Source organism: Cucumis sativus, chromosome 6 (genome assembly GCF_000004075.3).
Source record: "Cucumis sativus cultivar 9930 chromosome 6, Cucumber_9930_V3, whole genome shotgun sequence".
Taxonomy (NCBI): Eukaryota; Viridiplantae; Streptophyta; class Magnoliopsida; order Cucurbitales; family Cucurbitaceae; genus Cucumis; species Cucumis sativus.
The window spans coordinates 23,846,907-23,868,532 of record NC_026660.2 but is presented as its reverse complement, the minus strand read 5'-3'; the positions used below and the strand labels follow the sequence as shown (position 1 = coordinate 23,868,532).

At 30.1% G+C, this 21,626-nt stretch overlaps 5 protein-coding genes across 5 annotated transcripts; 1 reads left to right on the top strand and 4 right to left on the bottom strand.

Moving 5' to 3' along the window:
* The first annotated feature begins 842 nt into the window (after positions 1-842).
* On the top strand, positions 843-3,541 carry LOC101218857 (alpha-ketoglutarate-dependent dioxygenase alkB homolog 6). The gene is made up of 8 exons (XM_031886952.1): positions 843-899; positions 1,065-1,214; positions 1,302-1,362; positions 1,481-1,519; positions 2,335-2,447; positions 2,641-2,866; positions 2,955-3,001; positions 3,085-3,541. Exons 2-8 carry the CDS (start codon positions 1,107-1,109, stop codon positions 3,241-3,243), a joined length of 753 nt encoding a protein of 250 aa, XP_031742812.1. The 5' UTR covers positions 843-899; positions 1,065-1,106; the 3' UTR covers positions 3,244-3,541.
* Positions 3,542-7,442: 3,901 nt separating this feature from the next.
* On the bottom strand, positions 7,443-8,326 carry LOC101218618 (RING-H2 finger protein ATL70). The gene has a single exon (XM_004143294.3). The coding sequence runs from the start codon at positions 8,185-8,187 to the stop codon at positions 7,669-7,671; it is 519 nt and encodes a 172-aa protein (XP_004143342.1). The 5' UTR covers positions 8,188-8,326; the 3' UTR covers positions 7,443-7,668.
* Positions 8,327-10,127: 1,801 nt separating this feature from the next.
* On the bottom strand, positions 10,128-11,514 carry LOC101213443 (syntaxin-121). The gene is made up of 2 exons (XM_004143351.3): positions 10,806-11,514; positions 10,128-10,676 (listed from the first exon to the last, which is right to left on the bottom strand). The coding sequence occupies exons 1-2, from the start codon at positions 11,356-11,358 to the stop codon at positions 10,318-10,320; spliced, it is 912 nt and encodes a 303-aa protein (XP_004143399.1). The 5' UTR covers positions 11,359-11,514; the 3' UTR covers positions 10,128-10,317.
* Positions 11,515-14,176: 2,662 nt separating this feature from the next.
* LOC101213199 (syntaxin-121) lies at positions 14,177-15,611 on the bottom strand. The gene is made up of 2 exons (XM_004143350.3): positions 14,861-15,611; positions 14,177-14,735 (listed from the first exon to the last, which is right to left on the bottom strand). Exons 1-2 carry the CDS (start codon positions 15,411-15,413, stop codon positions 14,362-14,364), a joined length of 927 nt encoding a protein of 308 aa, XP_004143398.3. The 5' UTR covers positions 15,414-15,611; the 3' UTR covers positions 14,177-14,361.
* Positions 15,612-18,462: 2,851 nt separating this feature from the next.
* On the bottom strand, positions 18,463-21,451 carry LOC101212962 (aluminum-activated malate transporter 8). Its single transcript, XM_004143349.2, has 6 exons — positions 21,119-21,451; positions 20,735-20,875; positions 20,332-20,604; positions 20,078-20,217; positions 19,776-19,922; positions 18,463-19,223 (listed from the first exon to the last, which is right to left on the bottom strand). The coding sequence occupies exons 1-6, from the start codon at positions 21,363-21,365 to the stop codon at positions 18,681-18,683; spliced, it is 1,491 nt and encodes a 496-aa protein (XP_004143397.1). The 5' UTR covers positions 21,366-21,451; the 3' UTR covers positions 18,463-18,680.
* Positions 21,452-21,626: the final 175 nt, after the last annotated feature.

Sequence of the window (21,626 nt, the reverse complement as noted above, 5' to 3'; positions counted from 1 at the left end):
ATCTAAAGTATAGCAAAATAACACAATGGATATTATGATTAGCCTATATAAACACTTATATTTTATAAATGTTTTGATTCATTTTATTTTATTAGTAAATAATATGTTTTTCTTTTTTCTTTTTAATTTTAAAACACGTAAAAGTGAAGAGATAAAATGCTTGATTTTCATTTTTTCTTCTTTTTTAGAACAATGATAGATGGACAAGCCTTAATTAGATACATTTTATAATGCACTCAATGTTTTATCACATATGCTAGTTGATCTAATATCGTTTTGTTTTATAACTATAATCATTTTTCAAATATTAAAAGAAATTATTCTTCTTACTTAAGAAAACAAGGGATTTATTGTATTTTTACTATGAAGATAGCATGAGGGTGTGGAATTAGACGTATTCCATTTGGACTCAATTTTTTTTGGGTCCAAAACAAAAATTTTAAAAATAATTAAATTATAAACGAGATATTTTTAAAAATAACAAAATATTAAAACTATTTACAAAATATAGTAAAATTTAAAATTTTTGTTTAAAAAATATCCTTAAACTACTCTTTTTTTTATATAAATATCCTTGAACTAAACTAAAATAAATAAAAAGAAAAAGAAACATTCTAATTAATCTAATTTTTACATCAAAAAGTATTTAAAGCCAAAACTATACTTTTAAATTTCCATGATTTTCACATTTTTTATATTTCAGTATCAATAAAAAGGTGAATCCATATTTTTGAGATACGTTTATTTATTTGAAAGTAATAAAATACTAATTTACTAATTTATTTTAAAATTTTAACCTATTTTAAACGACAAAATGTATGAGCATATATACAAAATATAACGAAATATTAAGCTAAATTTGAATTAGTGATCTTCCGGTTGCTGTTTGTATTACAAATGTGAAAGCTTCTCTACACTGAAATCTCAGTTTCTTCTTCTCTCGTCTTCATCTTCTAATTCTTTATTCAAAATCCCTTCATCATTTATAGTTTATCAGATAAAGGCTTTAATCTTAAATTCATCTATCTGGGTTTTTTTTTTTTTTTTTTTTGTTTATTACTTAGGGTTCTAAATCCTGCTGCAAATTGAGATTTTGAATCAGAGCCATGGAATCATCGGAAGGGCTTAATCGTCACCAAGTTGGTCATCTTCCAACAGTCTTCTATATTCCCAACTTCATATCACCCGACCATGAGACCGTTCTTCTGGATAATGTACCAAATTTCTCTATTTCTTTTCCATCTTTCCACTTTTCTTTTGTCTTGTAATCGTTACTAGACTGGGTAAGTTTTGATTTCTAGATTTATAAAGCGCCTGTGTCAAAATGGAAATCCTTGAAGAATAGAAGGCTGCAAAATTGGGGTATTTTTGCTAAGCTCTGAGCTCTCGAAAGATTTGTTAGGAGGGGTGAAACGAAAATTGAGATTATCCACTTTGTTTACTAATCATACTGCTTTCTTTATCCATTCATTTCTTGCAGGCGGTATTGTACATGAAAAAGGTCTCCTACCTCAAGATTGTAAGTGTGGAGAAAAACTATCCTTAAAACTGTAATGTTCTTAGTTAATTTTATCTGATGCATTATATGCTGCCTTCTGGAAATAAATTCATTCAAGTTTTAGCTTATTGCATTGACACACACCTCTTACTCACTTGATTACAAAGTCAAGCCTGCTTTATTCGTCATAGACTGGCTATTTTCAAGGTCGTAGTTCATTTTGTTCCTTGTGGTGTCTGACTTTTGGCTAGACTAGTTTAATTCAATCTCCTCACGGAAATGACAGAAAACGACTGGGAAACTTCATATTGCCATCATCAAGCTTGGAGTTTGACATTAGTTTGGTTTTATGAACTTGAATAGGATAAGTCATACAGGTTGTGCGACAGTGCCCTTGAGTTCTAGAGTTTCGGTATTATTAGCATGGTTTTCTAACCCATCCACATTGGCTAGCTCATATTTTAATGCCTGTTACACAAAAGCTTAGATATTTTACTATAATAGTTACTTACGTAGGATATACAAGCACCCATATCATTTAGCATTGGCCACCTGATACTTGAGAGGTTGCCAAATTTTGTTTCAATCAGTCCCCTTATCGTGGATAATTTTGTTTCTGTTTTCTGCTGTGCCTAATTCTCCTCTATGGTTGGCACTCATCTATTTACAGCTTTACCTGTGTTTCTTTATCTAAGAGAGTATAATTCGGGAGAATGGAGATCTATGTATTAACCACATAAAGAACAGCCAAGGAGCGGCGAGAGAAAAATGTTGTACAAATTCAATCAGTTAAAACTGATTAAATTGACAAATATCTCTCTTTTGATGTTCTGCAGTGCCTATTTGGCTGACAAATATCACCAAGAAGATCGGTCAAGAAACAAGTTTATACCCTGCACCCATAAATCATGTTCTTATTAACGAATACCTCCTCGATCAAGGCATCATGGTACGGGCTGACGTGTCCTTGTTCTTAGAGCATGTCTTGTTTGTATTATAATTATGTTCAATGTCATGATCCCCATCATAGATTTAATTGATCTAGATGTATCTTGACATTTCTGACTAAAAAAGATATGTCATGCATTGGTTAACCAATTTGCAACATCTTAGAAACAGTTTTTCATTCTCGTTTTGTGCAGCCACATCAAGATGGCCCTGCTTACTTTCCCGTAGTAGCAATTCTATCTCTTGGTTCTCCTGTTGTTATGGACTTCACTCCACATTCAAGGTTGAAATCATGTGCCGACCAGTTGACAGAAAAGGTCGACGACAAAGATTCTAATGGAACGACTCACCACCCCCACCCTTTCTCTATTCTTTTAATGCCTCGTAGTTTGCTCATATTTAAGGATGAAGCTTATTCTGGTAAATCTTGTGCTTGATTTTGTCTTAAACCTTCCGAGTTCAGTGAAGTTTGTTAACCGTATTTCTGTTGCCTTAATTTACTTGTCAGGTTACTTGCATGGTATTAGTGACAACAGTCTCCAATTCTATGAACAGGTATGATGATGACTACGGTGGTTCTTAGTATGCATTTCATAATTGCAGTTTGTTTCTCATTGTTCATTACTTTGCTTTCTCAGGCAGTGAACAAAACTGAAGTTCAAAACTGCCTATTAGAAACAGAAAATGCAACCGTCAAAGTGAACCGTGATCATAGTTCTTTTGAGAGAACAAATACTCGAGTTTCGTTGACATGCCGACTTGTACCAAAGGTTCACAAGCATTTGTTTAGGCATTGAACACTCGTTGAAGTTTTTTTTGGTTTGTACAGTACTGGAAGTTTTATATAGTGTAATCTGGATTTATGTCCTAGAGCATTAAGCATTGATTTATGATTTTGCTTTGGTAAAAACATGTAGAAGTTAGAAGTAAGATATTTAATTCAGGAAAGGGATACGAGACGGAAGGAGAAAGGAAACAGTAACTGTACCCAACCAAGGATAGGTAATGTTTTAGAAAGTTCAATAGCATAAATTCTAAGAAAGTTTCCATGCCTGTTAACGAAATGAGCTCATGAGAGCTCTTTTTCTCTCCATAGCCATCTGTTGAGGTTGACAATTAATAATTACGAGAGTATTATCATTTTTCAACATTGAGTTGACCCAAAGGGTTAATAAATGTTATGGGCATACAAGACGGAAGGAATCCACCTATTTAAGAACTGTTTGGGATAAATGTCGTAAATGTCATGCATCATTATAATAATCCATCTAGCTACCGTAAATACTATTTAAAAATTCTCAATTAGTTACCTTAAACACTATTCTAATTCTAAAACTCTCAATTAGTTACCTTAAACACTATTCTAATTCTAAAACTATTCTAATTCTAAAACTCTTCCTTTTTCCTTTTTGCTTTAATATTTGACATTTATCATTTATTATAAATGTTATTATTTTCTTTTATAAATATTATTATTTTCTTCTAAAAGTAAAATAACTCAAATCAAATTAAAATAATATACGCACAAATCATTATAATTCAACTATAAAACTAAAATAACTCAAATCAAATTAAAATAATATACGCACAAATCATTATAATTATGAATAAAATAACTCAAATCAAATTATGAATAAAATAACTCAAATCAAATTAAAATAATATACGCACAAATCATTATAATTATAATTCATAACTGTTGTTATGACTACAATAATTCTTTTTTGATGTCCATTTTATAATTCACTCTCTACTTCGAAAGCTTCTTTATAGGACTACAATAATTCCCTCTTTTACTTCAAAACGCTTGTTTAATGTTATTACTAGGACTACAATAATTCCCTCCTTACCCCCAAAACGTTTCTTTAATGTCTATCTTATGAATTAGGACTACAATAAGTTAGTAGTATTGAGATTAGTCAAAGTTGAGCACTAAATTAGTATTGAGTATTGAGGTGGAAAATTGAAAGTTTGTCTTTGTAAATAAGGAGAATGAAAGAAGAAAAAAGAAACAGTAGAAGGGAAAAGAGAGGAAGCCGATGAATTTAAGAAAAAACAGAGAGAGGGAGAAAAGAAGAGTGGAAGAAAAAGAAAAGAAGGGAAGAATAAGCGGAAATAAGATGAAGAAGACAGAGAAAGCAAAATAAGAAGAGAAGGCAGAATAAGCAAAAGAGAAAAAGAAGAGAGACATGGGAATAAGTGAAAGTCACTGAAAAAGACAGAGGAATAACAGATAAAGTAAGAGAGAATTGCAATTATATCAGTAAGTGAAAGTTCAGTGAAATTGTAATTTGCAACATTTTATACAAATTAGAGGGTTTAATTTCATAATAACGAGTCCAGTTTTAGAACTATTGTGACCTTGAAATTCAAGAAGGAAAAGACGTGTCCAAGACAAGCATTTTTCTTTTCTTTTCTTTTTAAAGTATAAACACAAATAGGTTGTTCAAGTTAGAGCTCACTTATGTATAGAATTACGCTTAGTATTGGAAATATATATAATATATAAAGAGCGTTAAAGTAAAGTCGGAGTGCCTCTAATACATTTGCCTCTTGAACTCAAAATTAGTAACTTAATCATATTAAATTCAGGAGCACAGTAAATGCTTAATTTAGGATGAACAAATCTCAAATTTTATATACCAAAATTGCAATTGACAAAAAAACGGTTTGTATTGAAATTAACTAAATTGGTGGAGGTGCTCCATGTGCATTCCAAATTAACAAATGAAATTCAGCAAACATATTCACACCAAGAGAGAGAGAGAGAAAGAGAGAAAGAGAGAAAGAGAGAAAGACAAATCAAATTCCACAAGAATATACGTATATAATGTGTAAATATTTGAAATCTACTTCATATTTTGCAAACAAACAATAAAATATTCAATGAACTACAACAACACTCATAAGATCCGAAGAAGAAAGAGAAGAGAAGGAACATAACACAATTGTCGAAGCACCAGATCTCTGCATCTTCCTTCAGTCAGAACTTGTATTACACAGAAATCGACCGACCTTGTGTAGTCGAAACTTAAAAAAGACTTCTAGGTTTCAGGAAGTGAAATAGAAAACAGGATGGAGAACCAAGTGGAGGAGCATGATGCAAGTGAAGGAGAAGGAGAGGAAAAGTAGTCCGTACACAACTTGTGAAGCCATGGTCGAGAAATTATGCAGATCGATCGGAAGCTCTCTGTATGATGGACTGATGGTGATCCCAAATCTCTGATTGAGAGAGACCGAAAGAGAGAGAGAGAGAGTGAGGGATAAGAAACCAATATTGCGGGAAAGAGTTTTGGGGATATTTTAATTTGTTTATTATTATTGTAGCAATCGGCAAAACCAACGTGGCGAAGTCTTCATATAAGGTTTGCCACGTGGCTGCATAACGGGACCCCATCCCGCTAACAATTTACATTTTAAATTTTTTAATCCCATTACGGTCCATCAAATTTTGGGCCTTTTACTTCTCACAACCCCCCATAACCCAAATATTAATTATAGATGTTTGAAATTAAATTATATAAGGAATACTTTTGAAGACATTTAAAACTCTCAACATTCACTTTGTAATTGAAAATAGTCTGATTTTAATTTTTCTGCTCTCAATAAAAATTTCGGTTTTTCTTTTACAGAAATTAACTAGATAATATAATAATTTTCACAAAAATTAGAAAGAGTTTAATAATAAATTAGTATTAGAGACTAAAATTGAGATTTATTGAAAAAATATATAGAATACAATTAGACAATTTACAAGTATAAAGTCTAAAGTTTTAAAAAGGACCAAAATAGACAATAGTAGTAATTAAACATCTTTTTTAATCCCCTTCCAAATTTAAGAACTTAGGAGCTTAGTCTATGCTTTGTTTTTGTCTTTAAATTTTAAATTAATTTTGGCTTTGTTTTTCTATGAATATTTCCATTTTTGTTTTTTCATAAAAATTAACTATGTTCGTCCTCATTTTTTACAAAACAATTATTTGCATCACTTTTAAATATACTTCTTGAACTCTTAGTCAATTTTCAAAAACAAAAGTAAGTTCTAAATGATTTTGATAAACCAAATATATTAGGTGACGAGTACAAATAATCTAAACGACTTTGGTATACAACCAAATATATTATGTGCGACTCGACATTTTCCATTGTGGGTTGGGCATTTTTGTACTTTTTATTAGGGTTTGTTCTCTTGACGATTTCTTATTTTAAAAAAAGTCAGTTAAAATATTCACTTTTTTTAGTCCGGGGATTAAATCTCCAATTTTGGTAATGAAAAAACAATAATTAGATGCTATGTAAACTTGACAACCCATTTTGTTAATACATAATAATGATTCAATTCTAAACAACCCATAATAAGTAATTTTCTTGTTGACATCACATTGCAGTGTGTCACGTTAGGGATGTCCCTTTCATCATCAAATAATTTAGATCCCTAATTACAAACATCTCTAACGCCATCTTTATTTCAAGCCAACCTTTTTTAAATAATTAGCAACCAAACATTGACTATTTAGCAAGGAGTGAAATAGTAGTAGGTTGGTTCACGACGTAAGCAAACCCTATCGAAATTTAGTCATCTACAAAAAAATCTCAAATTATTTACATTTATTTTTTTAAGAAAATATGTGCAGTGATTCAAGACACAGTTTTCCATTAAATATCCCTATTAGGAAAGCAATATAACATTAAAAAAAAAATTATTGTGTGAATTAATTGTCAAGATAGAATGCATTGACCATTAAAATTACAAAAGAAATCCACAAATTACTCTTAAACTATGAGATTTTTACACTTACAATTACTTCATGAGCTTTTTAATTTGATCAATCTTGTGAATTTTTACCTTCGTTGAATTTTTTGTGATTAATTGGCCCATATAGCTCATTAATGGTGGCAGATAAGTATAAAACCACGTAGGTTTGTTAACTTTTGTTACAATGTATATTCAACGCTTCTTTTATCATATTGAGTTAACCTAAAGTGACAAAAGAAATTAATCTAACTACCGTACTATAATTTTTTCGATAGAACAAAGTAATACCAAAATGAGTATATAATTGAATTAACTAAAAAAAATTGTTAACCTTGAAGGAGATTGATTGTGAGAACTTCTAACTATGGAGATCGATCGCAATGAAATCAATCTCTAAAACAAAACAAAACAAAAAATGGCAAAAACGACCTCCATTTTCGATTAACCCAGATAGTCTTCTTCTTCTTCAATCGCGCCGGCTTGCTAATGGAACTTGCTCCGCTAGAGGAGTCGACAACGGCGTAGGAATCGGCGACGTCCGGCAAACCGGACAAGTGGGATGAAGTCTAAGCCACGGATCGACGCACTTGAGATGAAAGAGATGACCGCAATCAGGCAAAAGCCGAAGAACATCCGAGTTCTTATAATCAGCCAAACAGATTGAACAACAAGAAGCAGTCGAATCGTTCTTCTGAAGTTTCGCTTCAGAATACAGTAATTTGGGATAACTCGTTATCGTCTCCTGATCGAGTCCGATGTCGACAACGACGGAATCCATTTCCCCCACCGCTTGGGGCGGGGAGCGATTGGGAGGAGTCCTCTGAACGACGGAGGAGGATAGGCCGTTTCTGGTACAGTAATAGGAAGCCAAGAGGATGGTAGTGATGAGAATCAAAAGGCCTAAGGAGACGCCAATTCCGTAGCCGAAACCGCCGATGTTGGAAGAGGAGAGAAATCCGCCGGTTTCGGCCGTGCCGTTGTTCATTGCGGTGAGAGGGAGAAGGGGAGAAGGAAAATGGGGAGAGGATTGGATTTGTTAGTCGCCATTGTTGCAAGTCTTTTTGATTCATTGATAGGATTTTACGGCCATACTGAATTACAAGTCAACGCCAAATTGCCAAGAAATGGCATTTCAATATCAAATCAAAACACAAATAATTTAAACATTTTTTTCCTTTTCTTTATTTTTTGTTAAATGGTAAATGTAAATATTTTTGTTAAATAGTTTTTTTTAGGACTCATTTTCTATTGAATAATAGTTTTTATTATGAAAAAAACACTAAAGATTTTGCATTATCAGTATTAGAATAGGTTGAAAATTATTATATGTTTTAACTTTTTATTATATTTCATTCTAAGCTCTTAAATTTTTTATCTAATCTAAAATGATTTTTTTAAAATTTTAATTTCGTTATTGATGTAGAGTATATATCATTAAAAAAATATTTGATGCATGACAGATTAATTAGTTAATTAATGTTACTCACACCAAATTTGACAAGAAGGATGCCAAATCAAAATTTAATTTTAGGTTTTTTTTGTTTATAAAAAAAGTCAAACAAGTATGCATGTGATTGGGAGAATAAATATACATTATCATTCGGTGAGGATTTTAAATCTTTTAATTTATAGGCAACATTTTATGGTCAACTCTCCTTTTTTTTTTTCATTATTATTTTCCTTAACAAATAAGGATTTAAAGAAAATTGTTCGTGCTAATGTGTATATTTAATTATAATTGTTTTTTTTTAAATTATAACGTGGTATTAGAGTTAGTGCTAGAAACGACATGGTTTTCATTTTAGAATCGCATATTTAATGAATAAATTAATCGATGGTATTAAACTTGTAATTTGAATGAAAAAATGACATATAATGGTCATCAACAATGTGGAAGTTTGAATGGGTGATTGATTGTAAACATAATTAGAAGTCCCTAACACTTTTACCATTTTAAATGCAATTATCTTATCATTAAAATTGGTTTTGAAGGATTAAAAACACATTTAATAATGGTCTTTTAAAATGAAAAAAAAATAATAAGCGTTCTAGTATGTGATAATTTATACTTTTCACTTCCCTAAATTAGATAATTTTATTCCTAACTTTTTCGTATTTACAGTGTTAATTTTGTGTAGAGAAATAAATTTGAATTATGAAATAACCACCGTGAATGAATAATTTCTAAAAAAATATATTAGTATAATTCATAATAAGAAACCTTTCCATTTTTAAAAATATGTTTTGTTTACTAGCTGAATGTCTTCTAAGATTATTTTAAAAAGAACATATATTCCAATTCAACTAACAAAAAATCAAAATTTAAAAGTCTTTCTTTAATAACTATTGACTTCTTCTTTTTTCTTTTTTTTACTCTTTCAAAATTAAACATATAAACATACACCTTTCCTTGATATAGTTTTTCTTTTCTTTTCTTTCTTTGGTTTATAGTGGATTTTTTTTTTATTGGAATCTCAAATTTTTTAATGCAAATGTCAAGTTTTATCGAAAATTTGGTAGTTTTCTCCAAAACTTGAAAAGAAAAATCTATTTATTTAAGAAATAACTTTCATTAACTCTTTTCAAGTTTTTGGATCATGAAAATTAGCAATTGTATGTTTCATATATAAATGTTTTATTTGATGAAGAGTAAAGTTTTTTATTTTTAAATATGCTACTCGACCAATTTTCAACTTTTCTTAATTTTTAGTTTCAATCCAATACTTTGATTTTCAAATAAATTGAATTTGAAAAAACCATAAAAGTAACATATATTTTTTAAGGAAAAAACGTATACTTATTTTAAACTTTTTTCCATTAAATTTTCTCTTTATTAACTTTAAAATATTCTTAAATTTTATATGACTTTGCAATGACTTTTTCATTTATTTTTAAATTTCTTACCTCACAAGGATATTTACAATATACATATAAAAGCATTATATAATCGTAATGAAAGTTACATTAACTTAATCACAGCAATTTCCATGAAGTTTTAGGATATTAAGAAAACAATTCACATTTTTACTAACACAAATAACTAAAACCAAAATACTTACCAAATCAACATATTGCAATTTCATTTAAAAAAAAAAAAAAACTTCTCATCACCCTCTTACTTATTTGAGAGGACGACAGCAACGATAATGATGATGACAATGGCTGCAACAATACTAATGCCTATGCAGATCCATTTGCGAGTGTTCTTTTGATAGTATCTTGCAGTTTGTAGCTGAGACGTGCCCCGCCTGACAGCAGAGTTGGCTCGAGTAACTTGGCTTTCGATGTCGTCTAACTGCTGCCCCTGTGTTTGAACCATAACCGCCATGTCCAAAAAAACTTGGTGCAACTCTCTCAAATTCCTCTCTATGTCTTTCACTGCGTCGTGCCTTTCTTGAATCTCTTGGATTGTTTCCAGAACTCTTCCTCTTCCTTGCTTTTGTATTGCTTTTTGCAAGAACGTTTCACTTTCACCTTTATCATATATACCCACATCATTTTAGTATATATCATATTCAATCTTTTAAATACAATTTGAAGGTGAAGACTTTGAGTTTTATGTTAATTAAAAATAAAAGAAGAAGAAAGAACTAAAAATGAAACCTGTAGAGATCAACAATTCAACAGTCTTCTCATCCGGATTTTCCCCTGTAATTGTAAAATACCTCCGTTCAATCGTCTCCTTATACGTCTTCGTTATCTCTTCTCTCAATCTGTTAAAACTCTCCATTGAATCACACAGCTTCTTCCTCAATCCGCTCACCACCGATGTTCTCGACCGGTCCGCCGAGGATCCATACCCACAACCAGGAAGCTTCCGGTTCTCCTCATTCGACCGGTCCAGTTCCTCCAGCCGGACCTTGATAAACCTAGCCTTCTTCAAAGCCAATGTCACAGCCGTCTCCATTCGCGATCGAACATCCTTAATCGCCTTGGAATTGTGTAGAGTTTTGCTCTGTTCGTGAGAATTCTGGAGGCTTCGGTGGAGCCCTTCGAGTTCTGTTAATTCCGCCTTGACCGACTCCACGTCGTCGAAGAAGGTGTTGAGATTGATCGTGGTTGAGGAGGGCGAGTTGTCGGACATCTCGACGGTGTCATGGTGGCGATATTGGTGATGCTCTTGGCGGAAGGAATCGGTGGAAAACAGATCGTTCATTATTGTGATCAGTTATAAGTATTTAGTGTGATTTTGAATGAAAATAAGAGGGAAATGGAATGGAAATCGGGGATTTAAGGATGGTGTGTAGGCAATGGAGGAGCTGTAATGGTTACATCAACGAACTTGGAAATTGAAGAAGGTGATGAAGGTTAGACTTTTCAAACGAATTATCTTTAATTGTTTTAAAAAATCAGAATCTGAATTGATATTTTCACCAAATATATTTAACTTTAAAACTAAAAAAATAAATTTATTGTGTTGAGAGTCAAATATAAATACACATGTGTATGTCATATCTGTATTAGCTTATGTGTGTGTATATTACATTTTATGTGATACAAGTTTTAGAACATGTGAACGTTTACCATTAAGATCTATTAGGTTCACAATGTTCAATTTATATTTCATTCATTTTAACGTATTTGTCCAATCATAAAGAATATTGAAATTAAAGACTATAGTATATAAATTTTAATAGTTACTTTAAAGAGAGCTTCATGAGGCCGCTATGAAAAAAACAAATTTTTTAACTTGATAAACTTTAAAACCAAATAGGTGTGAATTTTATATGAGTTCAAATAAAGTATCATTACAAATTGATTGAGAATAAATTGTGGAGGCCGGGTGATACTTGAATTAATACCAAGTATATTACACTCTGACAATCTCATTCTATATTATTGCATTATTATCTGTATATAAAAATATGGGTTGAATCTGTGACAACTCGGACTATCCAATTTATATTATGAGTTAGGTTGGATTAGAGTTAAAATATGAATTGACTTTAAAAAATTGAATTTTTTCGAGTTCGGTTGAGTCTCGAGTTGGAAGGTTAAAATTTTTTGTTCAACCCAAACCCAACCCAAATTTATATAATGTAGATATATAATATTTATGTAATAAAATAAAACTTAAAAAATTAGGTCTTTCTCTTCTCCTTCTTTACGCATGACATTCTTATTTATGTTTGTAACTTTGAATTTATGAATACTTCAAACATTGAGTTTATGTATGTATGAAATTTTGAATTATGTATGTTTGAAATCTGAATGTACGTCAATTTTGAATTTTTGTTTTAAAAATGAGAACTATTTTGAACTTTACAATCGGTAGAAATGAAAAAAAAAATACAACCAGAAAACTCAAATAATTAACATGAAATCGGATTGAGAATGTCTTCTAATCTAACCACATTACACCCCGAATTACATATATATAAGTTCTATTTTACTCGATATAGGGAATGTTTCATTTAATTAGGAATTATTGAACAACTAATTAAGACTAGGTCAATTTAATCATTTTTTTCCTTTTTCATTTAAACTAAAAGAATACAAGTTGTTACTAAAATAAGAGTGAAAGACTTTAGATCTTAGTTTGAATGTTACATCATTGTAGAAAATTTGGAAGTCAACTCATAGCCATCTAGGTCTCGTCCAAGTTGGAATTATTCGATTTTTTTTGTAGTGGAGGTTCGAAATTACATTATTAATTTTGTAGGAATATTTTGTAAAGACATTTAAAATCACAAATTGTGTATTTTAGAATGTTCGAAAATCTTTAAATATTTGAACACCTTACATCACCGTGAAACAAATGTGGTACTTCAAACGATGTCCATCCCATGAAATTAAACGCACGACCCTAATTTTTTTTTATTTGTTAAAAAATGCATATATTACCTTGAATTTTGTCCGGTTGATGCATTTTTAATTGTCTGATTTTATTTTTTCTACCTTCAATAAATTTTATTTTAAAATTTAATATATCTACAAAAATTAACTAAATAATATAGTAATTTTCATTCAAAAAATTATGTGAATATATTCTCAAAATTTATAGTAAAAATATGGAGAATAAAAAATTCTTTAAAAAAAGTTTAATAATAAAATTGTATTAGAGACTAAATTGAGGATTGTTGGAAAAAGTAGCATTTAGAACTATATAGTCTCAAATTTTAACAAACTTAGAAGATAAAAAAGGACCAAAATAGACTAATAGTAATTAAACATCTTTTTTAATCCCCTTCCAACTTAGGAACTTAGTCTAAGTTAATTTTGTTTTTGTTTTTAAATTTTAAAATTATTTTGGCAGTTATTTTGTTTTTTTGTTTATATAAAAATTAAGTATATTTTATCCAAACTCCAATATTACTTACACAAATTTTATACGGGGCAATGAGCACTATATAATATCTTAACGTTTCATTGATGCTTCAATAACATTTGTAGCAATAAAGAAAATACTAACAATTTTCACGTGATTTAAATGTGAATTTAAAAATTGCATAAAAAATACATTTTTCATGGAATATTGGTGAGAGAGTGAAAATAAATGTGAGTTTGATAGCTGGTTTGTTGTATTCTTTTTTTAAATATTTGTTAGATAACAAACGATTATTAGAAAATAAATTAGAGTTTTATCTTAATTAGATTTTGTTCTCTCTTTTTAAAACATTGTTTTTATGACCTTATTGAAATTTGTTAATAAAATTGACATTTAGAGTTATTAAAATTTTGTTCGTGATTTTGTAACGGGAACACAATCATTACTAACTAAAATTTTAGTTAAAAAAAGTATTATTTAATATATATAGTGTAATCTTACACTTTAAAATTAATATTAAAATATGAAAGTTCATGTTTTGAGTATCATAATCTCTTAATAAATCCGTCTCTAACTAGAATTATCATAACACTAACACCAATAACTACTCTTCCTCTTACGCAACCATCTTTTCATTTATTTTTAAGTTTCTTACTTTACAATAATATTTACGATACACTAGTATAGAAGCATTATATTGTTTTAATTATTTAAAAAATAGTATATTATGATGTAATTAAGTCATATTGAAAGTTACATTAACTAATCACAACCATTTCCATAAAGTTATTTGAAATTCATCAACATAGGATATTAGGAAAACAAACAATTTGTTTTACTAACACAATTAACTAAATACAAAATACATCTCAATTTCATTTAAAGAACAAACTAACCATCCTTTTTCTTTATCGCGCGGGCGATAGCAACGATTATAATGATGAGAATGACTGTAGCACCAACACTGACGCCTATGCAGATCCATTTGCGAGTGTTTTTTTGATAGTACCTTGCAGTTTGTAGCTGAGACGTGCCCCGCTTGACAGCAGAGTTGGCTCGAGTAACTTGGCTTTCGATGTCGTCTAACTGCTGCCCCTGTGCTTGAACCATAACCGCCATGTCCAAGAAAACTTGGTGCAACTCTCTCAAATTCCTCTCTATGTCTTTCACTGCGTCGTGCCTTTCTTGAATCTCTTGGATTGTTTCCAGAACTCTTCCTCTTCCTTGCTTTTGTATTGCTTTTTGCAAGAACGTTTCACTTTCACCTTTACCATATATACCCACATCATTTTAGTATATATCATATTCAATCTTTTAAATACAATTTGAAGGTGAAGACTTTGAATTTTATGTTAAAAATAAAAGAGGAAGAAAGAACTAAAAATGAAACCTGTAGAGATCAACAATTCAACAGTCTTCTCATCCGGATTTTCCCCTGTAATTGTAAAATACCTCCGTTCAATCGTCTCCTTATACGTCTTCGTTATCTCTTCTCTCAATCTGTTAAAACTCTCCATTGAATCACACAGCTTCTTCCTCAATCCGCTCACCACCGATGTTCTCGACCGGTCCGCCGAGGATCCATACCCACAACCAGGAAGCTTCCGGTTCTCCTCATTCGACCGGTCCAGTTCCTCCAGCCGGACCTTGATAAACCTAGCCTTCTTCAAAGCCAATGTCACAGCCGTCTCCATTCGCGATCGAACATCCTTAATCGCCTTGGAATTGTGTAGAGTTTTGCTCTGTTCGTGAGAATTCTGGAGGCTTCGGTGGAGCCCTTCGAGTTCTGTTAATTCCGCCTTGACCGACTCCACGTCGTCGAAGAAGGTGTTGAGATTGATCGTGGTTGAGGACGGCAAGTTGTCGGACATCTCGACGGTGTCATGGTGGCGATATTGGTGATGCTCTTGGCGGAAGGAATCGGTGGAAAACAGATCGTTCATTATTGTAATCAGTTATAAGTATTTAGTCTGATTTTGAATGAAAATAAGAGGGAAATGGAATGGAAATCGGGGATTTAAGGATGGTGTGTAGTCAATGGAGGAGCTGTAATGGTTACATCAACGAACTTGGAAATTGAAGAAAGTGACGAAGGTTGGACTTTTCAAACGAATTATCTTTGAACTTTTTTAATAATATATATTATATTAACTAAATTGCAGAATTTAAATTGATATTTTCACGTTCGATTATACACCAAATATGTTTGACTTTAATACTAAAAAAATAAATTTATTGTGTTGAGAGTCAAAATACACACACATATATAAGTATATGCTTGGTGTGTGTATATATATTACATTCTGTGATACAAATTTTAGAAACATGTGAATAGTGTTTACCATTAAGATCTATTAGATTTACCATGTTAACGTATCTGTCCAATGATTATAAGAATATTGAAATCAAATTAATACTATACTATATAAATTTTAACGGCTACGTTTTAGTTTAGTTGAAAATAAAAACATTTAAAAAGAGCTATGGTGAAATCGCTATAAAGAAAAACAAAATTCTTAATTTGATAAACTTTAAACTAATTATGTTTGGATAAAATTCGTCCAAATAAAGTATTTCAAATTGATGGTTATGTAATTAAATTGTGGGGTGGTACTTGAATTAATATTAGTATATATATAAAAGTTCTATTTTACTTGATATAGGGAATGTTTCTTTTAATTAGGAATTATTAAACAACTAAGACTATGTCAATTTAATCAATTTTTTCCATTTTCGATTTTGCATTTAAACTAAAAGAATACAAGTTGCAACTAAAATAAGAGTGTGAAAGATTTTAGATCTTAGTTTGAATGTTACGTTAAATCATTGCAGAAAATTTGGCAGTCAACTCATAGCCATCTTCTATAGTCACAGACAATCCATCACTCACCAACTTCCTTCCTTGAATATTTAAATTATAAATATAAATACTATATTGGGTTATTTTATTTTATTTTTTAAGAATATAGTTTTATTAATATGAAGAAACATTTAATCATTCCTCCTATAATCAATCTTTCTAATTTATTATATTCGTGAGTCATTCTATTTTACTTTTTATATCTTTTTTTAGATGCAATATAAATTTTAAACTTTAGTAGTTTAATATAATGAAGCTAAATTTTATGAAACTTGGTAAAAAAAAAACAATAGATTTTATTTTATTAAAAAGAGATATAATAATGTAAATATATTTCTTAAAAAAATGATAGAGAAAAGACTAATATTGGAGACTTACAAGAAGAAGAATAAGAAAGAAATTAATTAACAACCAACTTAGACTAATTATAATATTTGTTGATAAAGCCTAATTAAATATGTATATTTAGAAGTAACTAAAATTAAACCAAAAAATTTGTCCTTATGTAAGAAAAAGAAGACTTTGGTATACTTGTAAATATCTTTTAAGAAAATACTCTCAAATTTTGAAGAATAGAAAAGATATTATTTATTTTGATAAATACTAAAATCATAATATTTAAAATTTAAATTTCCCTTCAAGTTGCATTAATTTGTAGGGCAATTGGATAATTTAATTAGTAGGATCAAGTTGTTGGGTTTGTGAATTTAATTAGTTTAAGCATTAGAGAATTGTGTATGATTTAGTCAAAGATGATCCCTATCATAATCACAGCTTAAATTATTGAACAAAATAGGTTGACAATTTCCAAATATCCACAGAGTCTTTGTTTTTTCTTCTATTATCTTAGACTTCCAATTAAATTTAAAACACACATTTCAATCATTCAAGATGGATGATTCAAACATTAAACTTTCGTTTTTTTAGGGTCAAACTCCACAAATTTGTTTGGTTTGAGTTGTGTTCACTTGGATAAACGTTTTTCAGTTTAAGGCTCAATTTACTTCATAAAGTTTAATTCATAACAATTTAGTACTTGTTCCTAATTACAAGAATTTAGTATGACCTAAATTTTATTAACTAACGACCAAGTTATTGCACTTTACGATTTATAATGATTTAGTCACTATTATAAAAGTTTTCATCAAAGTTAGCTATATGTCAATTATTATCATATTACGAATTGAATTAGTGTTTATAGTTTGTTATAACATATTATTCAGTTTAAGAAATTTCTTTAAAACATATTGATAGTTTTCATGATATAAACTAAATTGTTTAGTCATTGCTACTTATTAGCATACAAAAACTACGTTTTGTTACAAATATATATATAAGTATAAGAACGAGATCATCCCTAACTAAAATTTAAAGATTAAAATATTACTTCCACAAAAGTTTAAGAATCAAACTAACAAGGTCTTCTTAACCTTTTTAATAAAAGGGAAAAATCAACGTCCGAATTGTCAGGAAGAAATTAAAGTTCCATAATAAATAAATAAGAAAAATATTATTGGTATGAAATCTTAATTGGTGTAATTTATTTTAAAATATGTTTTTAGTTTCTTAAATTTGACTTTCCAACTCAAATTTGTTTTCATTTATTGAAATTAAAGAAATAATGGTTATCAAACGAGTTTAAATCACAAATTATAAGTTATTAAGTAATTATTATTCTTCCACTATTTCCTTTAACTAGTAGACATTACTCTAATTTCTGTTTAATTTATAATTTATTATCCTATAGAATACAACTAAATAGTGGTTAAATTGTGTAATTGAAAAATGAACGTGAACGTAACCTAAACTAGTATATATACAGTTACCTAACCTAAACTAGTATATATACGGTTATGTGTTAAAAAACTTAGTATATATACGGTTATGTGTTAAAAAACTATTGAGATGTTGATGATTTGAATCTCTTATATCCATGTTATACTATAAAAAATACTCACAATAGTTTAAGAAACAATTACTCACAATTGCAATTAAGAATTTTACTATATATTTGCCTAACAAAGGTAAGAATGATTTGATTTGATTCAAAGCATTGTTGATCATATATATTATATAACGTAGCAAAAAGTACTCAAAAGCTGCAAAACCCTAATACTCAAACACCAATAATATTTAAAGAAACAAAAACTTTTCATTTCTTAACTTTTATATCTAAGTTTTTTCTTAATACAAAAGGTAAGCCATTGCATATGGGCAAATTAATGGCCAATTAAGAATATTAATCTCCCCAATTAAACACCTTCTTCTTCTTCTTCTTTTAATATTACTTTGGCCAGTTTAAAAAATTCCTAGCCCCCTTAACCTTTTTTTTCCTTAGTTCCCCTAGAGCTTATTTACAAACTATTATCTCTCCTTTGCTTGTTGGCTTCACATCCAAATTACCTTGACACTTTCCGATTTCACCTGCTTCATTATTATTATTAATGTTGTTATTATCCACCCTAATTACAACATGATCGTCTCCATCTCCACACTCGCTGTCGAATACCGGGTTCACGATCCCCCGGTGAAGTAACTGCGATGACTTCTCTGGAGAAACTGTTGCCTCCACACTTTTGAACCTCGCCGACCGACCGAGTTCGTCGGTGGCTTCCGATATCTTCTCGACGGATTTCACAATGTCAATCAATATACAACAAACTGTTGCGTCTGGTATGATTCCCAATAGGTCTGAGCTCTCCAAATATCCACTCTTTAGTGTGTGCTTAAGGTCATCAATGGCAGCCTTGGCATTTTCAATGTGGGTTTTGCTTGAAGAAGATGGATTTGTCATTGCTTTGATCGATGAAGCCAATATCCTTAGAGCTTTGCCTGATTCTGTGCTTATGGCCTTGCATGATTCCTCTATTCTTCTTCGAAATTGAATTGCAACCTTCAATATCAATTCGAGTTTGTTTAGTATAATTTGATAATATGACCTATCAACTTAAGTGTTTGAGTTTATTTAAGTTATTAATTTTGGTCTACTTTACTTTATCCTTTTAACCTTTTATTCGTTATATTTTCATGTAATAATACTAGTTTCTCAAATTTTATTTTTATCAAAATTTACATTATATATATATAAACCAAAAATATATTATGACCTTAAATATGTTAATATGTTTTTTTTTAGGTTTAGTAGTACTTACGATCACAACTATCTTTTTTTTCAATTAGTATTGCTAATTATCTATTCTCTAATTAATTTTCAAGTCTTCTAGAGATGGAGAAAGGAGCTATGAACATATAAAGTTCCAAAACCAATATTATAAGAATGTAAACATTATCGTTGTCATATTCATCTTAAATCGTAATTTTTATGAATGATTTGAAAAAAAATGTTAAATCAAAAGTAATATTATTATTGCATAAATAAATTAGGGATGTATAGATAAAATAAAAAGGAAAGGAAAAGTTATTGATAAATTAAGTTGAATTTTACTTGGATATCAGCTGGAATGACATAGCCATTAAGGGATTCAATTTGATATGCACATTGGCGAGTGAGTGATCCAATTTTCAAATATTGTTTCCATGGATGTCCAAATGAGAATTTCCCATGTTTAGGTTCCCATGATGCTAAATTTGCCTGCAAATTCCATATAATTAATTAACCAAATTAATAATATTCTTTTTTTTTCTATATACAGATATGATATATCCAAAGAATATTGATATATCTTTGGATATATAAGCTCGAAGACATGATAATTCACATATACAAAATTAATTATTAAAATTTACCAAAGATTCTTCGGAGGACTGTGAAGTTAGCACACTTTTATAAGCTTGAAGACTTGATAATTTGTTGTGTAATTTGGAGTGATCTTCAACGATAATACTCTCTTCATTATCCTCATATTGGAAATATTCACCTCCAAATCCTATATATATATATATACACACAAATATTAACAAATAATGTAAATTTTTATTCTTTGTTGGAGTGACTTGCATGCCAAGAAAATATTATTATTATTATTATTAAAAACACTTACCTTCGAGGTAGTTTGCCAACTTTTCGATGTTAGAAGCAATGGTGTTATGAAGTGTTTCACCAGCCCAAACTGGACATATAAACAGAGAAATAAACACGCATGTTGCTCCACCAATCAATATGGTTGATAATCTTTGATGTGCTAACTCCAAGATTTTCTCGACTCGATACCCCGAGACGGATACTAAACTAAAGGTTAAAATGAAAATCAAAACACCGTAATCGTATCGTGCCTTAATCCGAGGAAAGAATCGAGAAAACGTCGATGCGGCCGCTGGTGGAATTAAACCAACAAAAAATTCAATATAATTAAATATGTGTGTATATATAAAGGGTTAGTAGTAGTTGTTTTGGTTTGTTAATATTATAGATTAGAAGTAATAGTAAAATTAGAAATATTATACCTAACAAGAAAACAAAAATGCCAAGAACAATGGGTTCTCCAGTTTGGCCAAAAAGGCTGGCAAAATGTTGAGCTCCCACTCCTAAGGCTCCAGCTAGAAGTGTTCCAAGTCCTCTGTTTAGACCTTTTGATAGTGTTGCACCTGAAAATTAATATAATAATTAACACCAATAATTATGTTTAGTGGTACACATATTAATTATCTAGTTGCAACTAGCTAGGGTTATTTGTCATCTGCCACGTAGTATAAACATTGATATGGTTGGATATATAAGTGAGTGAGTTGAATCAAAGGTTGTTGATACAACTAAAAGCTGCAGTTAAGTAATCTTCTTATATCTTTAACTAAGATGGAGATGAGAGAATGTGTGCAGTAATTAGTTACCTACGGTAAATTCGAAAACAACGACAACAGTAAGAACGGCCCAAATGGATGCAATACCAAAACCATCATAGAGAGGCCTCCAATAATACAACAAGGAAACAAATGTAAGAGCCAAGCCAACTTTCAAAGAGTGAATGATTCTTCTTGGATCATCTCTTCCAAGCTTCTTGATCCTCCCCACAACACTAATAAGTTTCCTTTTGCAAGAACCCATGAACCCAACCTTTTGTTCATCACTTATTCCCATTTGAATAATAAGAAGAAGAAGCTTAAGCTTAAGGCTATAGAGAGAATAAAAGTGAAAAACCAATTAATGATATGTGGAACTGAAGGAGTGAATATTACAATGAGTGAGTAAGTCAAGTTATTTGCATGCATATTTATAAAGGGAATGTTTTCTCGTGCAAAAGGAATATTGTTTCTGTTTTTCAATTGGAAGCATGTGATTTGATGTCATGCATTTTTTTTTTCATGGTGGAAATAGATCTTGGTAATTTAAAAACAAAAA